This window comes from Panicum virgatum, chromosome 9N, assembly GCF_016808335.1.
Source record: "Panicum virgatum strain AP13 chromosome 9N, P.virgatum_v5, whole genome shotgun sequence".
NCBI classification, from domain to species: domain Eukaryota; kingdom Viridiplantae; phylum Streptophyta; class Magnoliopsida; order Poales; family Poaceae; genus Panicum; species Panicum virgatum.
Window position 1 is genome coordinate 17,853,048 of NC_053153.1, and position 8,954 is coordinate 17,862,001.

The 8,954-nt window shown below is 41.7% G+C and overlaps 1 protein-coding gene across 1 annotated transcript; it reads left to right on the forward strand.

The window, feature by feature from the left end:
• Window positions 1-1,996: 1,996 nt before the first annotated feature.
• Window positions 1,997-8,092, forward strand: LOC120691251. The gene is made up of 3 exons (XM_039974279.1): window positions 1,997-2,166; window positions 4,419-4,714; window positions 5,334-8,092. The coding sequence occupies exon 3, from the start codon at window positions 6,280-6,282 to the stop codon at window positions 7,213-7,215; it is 936 nt and encodes a 311-aa protein (XP_039830213.1). The 5' UTR covers window positions 1,997-2,166; window positions 4,419-4,714; window positions 5,334-6,279; the 3' UTR covers window positions 7,216-8,092.
• Window positions 8,093-8,954: the final 862 nt, after the last annotated feature.

Sequence of the window (8,954 nt, forward strand, 5' to 3'; positions counted from 1 at the left end):
ACGTCTACTGCATGTGGAAGTAGTGTACAAAGTCTAGTTGCTATTTTTATATGTAGAAAGTAGTTAAATATATTTTATATTATCAAATAATTGAAGGAATATTTTTTTAATATATAGGAATCCACCTAATAGAAGTGTGAGTCTCACCAAATAATGTGCGTTGATCCCATCAGAATAATATGTGGGTCCCATGTGGGCCTGCTAGAATAGTCCATGGGTTCCACATGGGTCCCACCTAGATAGTATGTGGGTCCCACCTAGATAGTATGTGGGTCCCATCTGAATAGTAGTAGGTCCCACGTGGATCTCACCTGGATAGTACATGGGACCCGTGTGAACAGTGTATGGGTCCCACATGGGGCCACAAGTCATGGAATTGCTCCAATTCTGAGTTTTAGTATATGTACTCAAGCCTCGTTTAGTTGCTCGTGTAAAGTTGCAAAAATAGAATCTTTGCACATTTGAAGTATATACATAGACTAATCACAAAATTAATTACAGAACTCGTCTGTAAACTACGAGACGTATCTAATGAGACTAATTAATCCATTATTAGAGCATGTGTACTGTAGCAATTTAGTGTCTAATCATAGCCTAATTAGACTAATTAGATTTGTCTCGTAATTCACAAGCAAACTATGCAATTTATTTTTTATTTTGTCTAGATTTAATACTCCATACATATAAGATTCTCTTTCGATATGATAGATTTGGAATTTTAAATTTCGCAACTAAACAAGGCCTCAACTAGATGCAGAACGGTCTCTTCTGACTTTCTGAGTTCTAACTAGCTTCGTCCTCGCGAGTTACATTGAGTTTCAAACAATTATCTTCAGGGACAATTTGATGGAGTGTCAGCATTGCACTGCGAATGTTGCGGTGGGAATCGTGGTAAAAGGTCTTAATTTTTTTTTGTCTAGATAATCTAAGCGCCGGATCTTAAAAGAATCAGGATCTAATCTCGCGGCGGGTCCTGAGCGTGGCAGGGGCGGCGGGTCCTGGGTGCTCTCCCTCGCGGCGGCTCGCACGACAGAGGGCGGCGGGTGCTGCGCGCTGCAGGGCGGCTCGCGCGGCAGAGGGCAGCGGGTGCCGGCGTGCTGGGCGCGGCAGGGCGGCGGGACCGGCGCGCACGCCCTCGCGCGGGAGGGTGGGACCGGCGCGTGCTCGCCTCGCGCTGGAGGAGCGGCGGAGCACCCACACGCGCCTCGCGTGGGAGGGGCCGCGACGCCTGGCGCGCCTCGCGGGGAGCGGTTGCGTGGCTCGGCGATCAGTTTGCTTGGGTCCGATTTGGTGCAATTTGGTGTGATTTGCTTCAGTTTATGGTGGACGAACGGCCAACTTGGCTTCTAGGTGGGTGAGTTCTTTTCTGACTTCAATTGCATAACATCAGTGATATATCAGTGCTAAATACTAATTGTTGGTGTCTCAAATATTCAGTTTTTCCTATCCGGTTATAGTATATCTCAATTCTGTGATGAGGGTGTAATTTTCATATGCAAACATATAACATGTGTTCCTGTACAATGCCACTAGAGTGAAAAATAGTAAAATTGCTGCATTCTACGAGCAAGGGCAAAATGGTCTTTTCCGCAGCAAGTTAACTGATGTTAGGGGTGAATTTGACAGCAATGGCACCCAGTTAAAAGGAACTTTATTCAATGGTATGGAGGAACATTTTAAAATTTCGATGGCATAGAGGTAACATGCATCTTTTATAATGGCATGTAGGTAAAAGGCTCCTTTTCTATATCTTGTTTATACTTTAGAGAGCAATTTTCACTATCTATCTTTGGCTAGCGAGAAATTCGAAATAGATGACGGCTATATTTGGAGAACCACTTAGAGAAGCTTTTGGAGCTATTTTTCCATCAAAATCTCTGTTCCTTAGGATGAATATAAAAAGTCTCTTAAAGTTGTCTAAAGGGAAGAGGCCCATTCACGTGGGCCGGACACGTATCTGCACTTTCTTGGACACGGCCAGCCCACGAAGCACTTCAGCCTGCTCTCGCAGCCCCTGCCCCCTCAGTCCCTCACCCCCACGCACGCGCAGCACCCTCGCCCTCGGACGGACGCACGCAGGCTCCCCCTTTCGGGCGGCCGCCGCTCCCTGTCGCCGGCGACGAGCTGCCACCTGTCGGCAAGGAGGAGCGCCAGCTGCAATCTCCGGTGAGTTTTCCGTTCTCGTCGTCCTCCGGACTCTTTATTGATTTCTTCCCCCCATTTTTTTTCCTCTCTGATTTCCTTCTCCCCGATCTAGAGACCTGTGCTTGCTTTCTTCTGTAGATGGCGACATCGAGCAATGATAGTGCATACTGCTGCAGGTGGTGCTAGCGCAAGTGCTAGTGGTAGTGTAGGATCTGCAGTCCCGATTGATATAAATGCTCACTGTGGGCTCATGTTAACATTACAGAGAAGCCTAAATCAGGAGGCGGCAATGTTCTCTGAAAATGCAAGTATTGCTCAATGGAGAAGTTCGCTAGCTATTTGCCTATGTTGAACTTCGATTTCTTTTTGTTGTGAACTTTGCTATGCATTGTTTTTTATTTATTTATTTTTAAAAATCTAAAAGTATTAAAGTATCGGAGTTTTTTTTTGGAGGGGGGCGGGGATGCTGTATTGTATCGGCGTATCCATATCAGCCTCGGTACTGATACGCCTATCCGTATCCGTGTAACTTAGCATAGTATTATGGCCCCTTTCTAAATTTACTTCTTCATTAGATGAGGCTGTTGTACATCGAGTCTGGAATTAGACAATCCTTTAGAACAGGGTACACTTTGCTAGTGCTGTAGGTAGTTGCGGACCCTGTTGTTCCAAAGTTTTCATCACTAGGTGACTTGATTCTTTGGAATGGTTTTCACTGATTATCAGACAAAATAATATTAGTTTCAGTAGCTATCAAACTCTATGCAGTCTGATCTCCTTGCTACTGCATGCACAGAGAGAACTGAATGGAATTTTCGGTATAAAAGTGAGTTAGTAATTGATGCAATATGGTTTTGTATCTACTTAATATGTCACCTGAATATACTTCTAAGCATCTCATTTGTTAAATAGTATTGAATATGTCTTTGAAAATGTATTTGCATTGATTCAACATCAAGAATGAAACACTTCTTTGAGTAGAGGTTCTATAATTGAAATAACCTGATGATTAATGATAGTGTTTCTGATACCTCATGGTTAATTAACCTAATGAGCAATTAACATATTCTGAGACCTGCATTCAGTCAGATCCCAAGAAAATGCGGCTTAGTCCAAATATTTTTAACTTGCCCGATCCTGCCTTGCTAATTCTATCATCTAGATACTGTCATTTTTACCTTGTCTCTATTACATATCCAAATCCTTCTTGCACTTATATATGTCTGTAATATTTTTTTTCTTCATTAGAAGAGGCTCAAAGGAAGAAGTGACGAGTAAGTGTCAAATTTTCGCTAAGAATTTCAGAAGCCATTGTACCAGATGAACCTTGTGCTAGATTGTTCATATAAGCTTCTGAATTTGCCAAGCATTTGAAGTTGAAGCTCTAAGACATGTTATTGTGTCATCTTTCTGAATCTTTTATCGTTTTGAAGCTCAAGACATATTCAGTACAGAACTTGCTATAACTTTTGAACTTTATTTAATTTTGGCTTGGAACTTCTTACATATAGTATAGTTTTTAATTTAAATGTTCCTCGACTGTTGTTAATTGACCTGCCCAGCCGCTTTTCTCTTCAATAGAATCAGGAGCCTGCTGTCTTGTAAGCTCGATAAAATGTTCTGCTGATTTGGAGACCATGGATACTTTGTTATGTATGTGCTTTTCTGTAAGGTTTAGTTCAAATCAGCAGCATGCTGCTGTCCGTTACCGTTGTTTCCAGTCAAACTCAGAAAAGAAACTGACTAACGTTACCCGAGGTAACCAAACAAAATCTAGGAATCATTACTCTGTAACAGATAGCAGGGGTAGCTGATAACATTACCGTTACCACCCCATTGGCTGAACCAAAGTACCAAACACTATCCAAAATTTTGTTCTCCCTTCAGTTAGCTATTGATTCATTGCTGCATGCTGACCTTCCTTTGATCCGTAGTTTGATTAGGCTATTCTTTTTCATTGCCCCCATACTGAGTTACTGACATTAGTTCTTGGTACCCAATTAAGGTGGGGCTGTAGTTTATTTTTCCTTTTTTCTTAATTTCCATGCACCGTTAGGCTGTTATGTCTCTCCTGGATTTGCGTAAACCTGTTGTTGCCATGGTTTGTTTTCTGTGGCAGTTAATTTTGAAGCAGCCCAGTTTGTTTCTGTTAGAGAAACTGAGGAAGAGCATTGCTTGATGCTCCATCCATTGAAAATGATTCTTCTAGTATCTCTTAATCGTGAGAGCATATGGATCGCCTATAGATAACTCATTTGTAGTATTTGTATCAGGCTTTGATGGTTGCTCCACAAGGATGAGATGGCCTCCCGTCCAAAGCTGTCTGGTATTCAGAAGCAGGTCTTGGCGCTGTACAGGGGATTCCTTCGGACAGCACGCCTAAAAGCCCCGGAAGAGCGGCGCAGGATCGAGTCTGTTGTCTCGGCAGAGTTCCGTGACAATGCAAGGAATGTTGATCATAGGAACTTTGTATACATAGAGTACTTGCTGAGGAGAGGGAAGAGGCAGCTTGAGCAGCTCAAGAATCCTGATATTACTGGACTTGCTACCCTTGAAGTAAAGAAATGAGGTATATCGTGTTTTACTAACCATGCAGTTCTTTAAGTACTGTAAATGCTTATGAAATCTTCTTATAGCTATAAAATCTGAGAATTACTAGCCAGTTCTTCCCTTTAGAACAATGGTGAATCGCTGATAGTTATCTGCAAAGTACCTACCATTTTCCACTTGAAGTTGTCTTATAAACTAGCTATTTCTTTCCCTTAGAACAATGTTGATAGCTATCCACAAAGTACTTACTGTTTTCCACTTATGAATGTTGAAGCAGAAAGTAGTCTTCTAAACTGTTAAGGAACTATGACCTGAAATCACGGTTTATTTAGAAAATGCTAAGATGGATTACTTGTACAGGATAACACAAACATGCCTTTTTTACGGCTATGACAAGAACCTGTGTTTCAATTCTATGTGTGTGTGACAGCTATGTTCATGATTCTCTCTAGTCTAATTCCATGACTGCCTTCTGCCTTCTACTACTACTACTGTGCATACATCTAAAGTACCATAATTCGATAGCTTTATGTTATTATTATTGTTATTATTTTTATCTAGGTTAGTAACAATATATGGATGTTCATCAAATTTTCTTCTAGCACTTTTTTGTCAGCATTTCTTTTGGAAATTTCCAGGCCTCTCCATTGCCATAACTAAGCATAATGGGAAGATTTGGGAATCTCAAGAACATGCCATTGATGATGTCCGAAGAACATAAATATGACCATACATCAGAGTTTTTTTCAGCACTGACTTTATGGGAATCTCAAGATAAATCTAGTAGTACCTGTCTGGTTACTCAGATAGTAATATCAATTTTGCTCTATTTTTGTGTAACCATACTTCATACTGGGCTTATGTCATCCAAGGATTCTGGTGCAATCATTGAATTTGTATGTTTAGTGATTCGAACGATGTTAGCCTTGTTTAAAAAATGGTGTTGAAATTCTGTGATGAATCAGTAAGATTATTCCTGGCTTTGATAGCTTTGAAATTCTGTGATGAATCAGTAAGATTGTCCCTGGCTTTGATACCTGGTGTTTGGACATTTCTGTTATCATTCCCATGTCCAAATAATTTGCTACAATGCTATTTAAGTTCCTGCTGATCTTATCTCCATCAGAAGTAGCCTAATTCCATATCTGACTAACTATTTCCTTGATTTTTCCCTGATTATGTGATTTAGTCAATTTGTAAAGTTCATAGGAAAAAAGAATTTCGACGTTGCTTGTTACTTAGAAGCAACTCAAGCATAGCAATTCTGAGGCAACAGCAGAAACATATACATGCTCTATGTCGGTCACATGAGTTTGGGATATAACATACAGGATCTTCCAAACACATGGAAAAGAGAAGCTCATCTCTATCGTGAAATTGATTGATATGTACCTTGAGTCACTTCTCGCTTGTTGTTAATGCTTGTTGCATTCCAGAATCCTGTTCTGCATATCATCTTAAGACTAAAAAGTACTTTGAGGGTCTGACAGTAACTTTCCAAATCAGGATCATTTATTGGTTGCCATCTTATTTGTGAATGGTTCCTCTGCTCAGCCAGGATATTTCACTTCACTTGTGGATAATATGGTTGTCCAATCGAAATCGTTCTTTGTGTCTAATCCCTTTTTCCTGACGAATAGGTTTATGCTTTTGAGTGACAGGAGATTATTGGTCTATTACATGATGGAATGCTTTGTGGGATACTCCCCCATGTTATTCATCTTGGTAATGGACGTCCTAAACAGTCTTTTCATGAAAGCGGAAGAGGAGGGACTGCTCCTACCTCTCCATTCTGCTGGTCAGCGGCTATCTTTGTATGCAGATGATGTGGCTCTCTTCATAAGATCAGAAGAAGATGATCTGCAGATTACTAAGAATATCTTGCAAGTTTTTGAGAAGGCATCAGGGTTGCGAACGAACCTACAGAAAAGTTGTGTGATCCCAATTCAGTGCGATGATGAAATTGTGGAGGTTGTGAACAATACCCTACAGTGCACTACAACCTCTTTCCCCACCACTTATTTAGGGCTACCAATCTCGGTCAAAAAGCTACGAAGATGTGATTTATTAATCTGGATCGAGAAGATTGCCAATAAGCTTCCTGGTTGGAAGGCCCCTTTATTGAGTTTGGCTGGTCGTGCGGTCTTGGTGCGCTTTGTTATCACTGCCATCCCTATTTATCTGCTGATCGCCATCAGAGTGCCCAAATGGTTCATCCGAGCAGTGGACAAAATCAGGAGGAGTTTTTTGTGGAAAGGAAGGAAAGAAATCAATGGTGGCAGCTGCTTAGTGGCTTGGGAAAAGGTCATGAGACCTATTGATTTGGGAGGCTTAGGAATTCATAACCTTGAAATTATGGGTTGGGCGCTGCAAATGCGTTGGCTTTGGATTGAGAAAACAAAACCGGATCGGCCTTGGGCTGGTCTTGAGGTCCCAGTTCACTCCAACACTGTTGCTCTGTTCGCTGTGTCGGTAGTCACTTCGGTTGGTAATGGGGAAAAATACTTTGTTCTGGTCTGATCGCTGGTTAGATGGCTGCAGCATAGAACACCTTGCACCTAATGTTTTCAAGTGCATACCTGCAAGATTGAGGAAGGCAAGAACAGTGAAGGATGCTTTGCACGAGCTAACCTGGGTGTCAGACATCCGTGGAGCTCTTGGTTGGCAGGGTCTGGTTGAATATTTGGACCTTTGGGATGTGCTCACTGATGTTATTTTACATGGCACTAATGATACCCATCATTGGAAGTTCGAAGCTTCAGGGAATTTCTCCTCTAAGTCGGCATACAGGGCCTTCTTTGCAGGATCAGTGAGCTTTGAGCCATGGAAACGGCTTTGGAAATCTTGGGCCCCTAGCAAATGTAAAACCTTCATTTGGCTGGCCATTCGTAACTGGTGTTGGACGGCTGACCGTTTACAAAAAAGAGGGCTCCCTCACCCTGCTCGCTGCCCGCTGTGCGACCAAGAAGAAGTGACAGTCCAACATCTACTCACCACATGTGTCTTCGCCCGACAATTTTGGTTTAGCATCCTTCAACCACTGAATCTATCCTGCTTGGTTCCTGGACGCGCAGCTGGTTTGTTTGCAGATTGGTGGAGAAAATCTTGGAAAAGAGTGCAAAAACAGCTACGAAAAGGATTTAATTCACTGGTGATCCTTGGTGCTTGGACCATTTGGAAACATAGAAATGCCTGTGTTTTTGATGGAACAACACCAAACCTGCAGGGAGCTCTTCAAGCCTTCAAAGATGAGCTTCATCTATGGCAATTTGCTGGTGCCAAAGGGCTTACTGTTCTAAGCCAAGGGAGCGCTTTACTTGCTATTTAGAAGCTGTCTAGTATTGGTCTGGTCCTTTTTGTATCTTTCGGGTGTATATTTGGACTTTTTTCCTCTCTTAATATAAAGTTGTGCAGCTCTCCTGCGTGTTCGATAAAAAAAATGCTTTGTGGCCCCCTTGGAACCTCATATTGGTGCTATTTTGATGTTGCAGATTGCAATGGCAAAACAGCTCCTTTTCTTTTCAACATGATTTCCTGGTTGTTGGAACAAGATATGTATAGATTCATGCCCTGTCAATTTTTTGTCCTGTTAATGCTGTGTCCATTTCTGCTGGATATTAGATTTTGCTGTGCCCATCAGTTCCTGATAGGAATGTCTCAGAGATAGGAGAAAGAATGAGAAAAGAAGTCACTGCTTTCTTTCGGAGATAGGAGAAAGAATGATAAAGGAAGTCACTGCTTTCTTTCTGAACAGGGAAAAGGTCCAACATTTTCCTGAAGATCCTGTGTGTCTGGACATCCCAAGTTCTTCAAATTCTCTTCTTTCTTTCGCTGCCTTTTTGAAGGCCTGGTCAATCATTTCATTATGGATGATGCGATGAGATGTGATGCATGTATATTGTGTAGGGCTTGAGCAGGGAAAGCTTCTTGAGTGATCTCCCTCTTGGCCTTATCTCAATCCATCTTTTGTTTGCAGCCTTACAAAGTCTTTCGAAGGACATTCGAAACTCCTAGTGGACTACAACAAATCCAAAGCCAGCAGCTCAATAAAATAAGTAGTTGAAGGAAGAAGCAGCATTGCTCCATGATGATAGTATTCTGTGTGTGACCCTGAGTTTGATCATATCATCAAAGAAGTGCCAAAGAAACATGATTATTCACATCAAGCTTTTGTGGGTCACGGGTGGTGCAACAATGCAAGCATTAAGCTTGACACTATCTTTTCCCTCTTGGAAGCGAATGAGAAATTAGAGAACAAC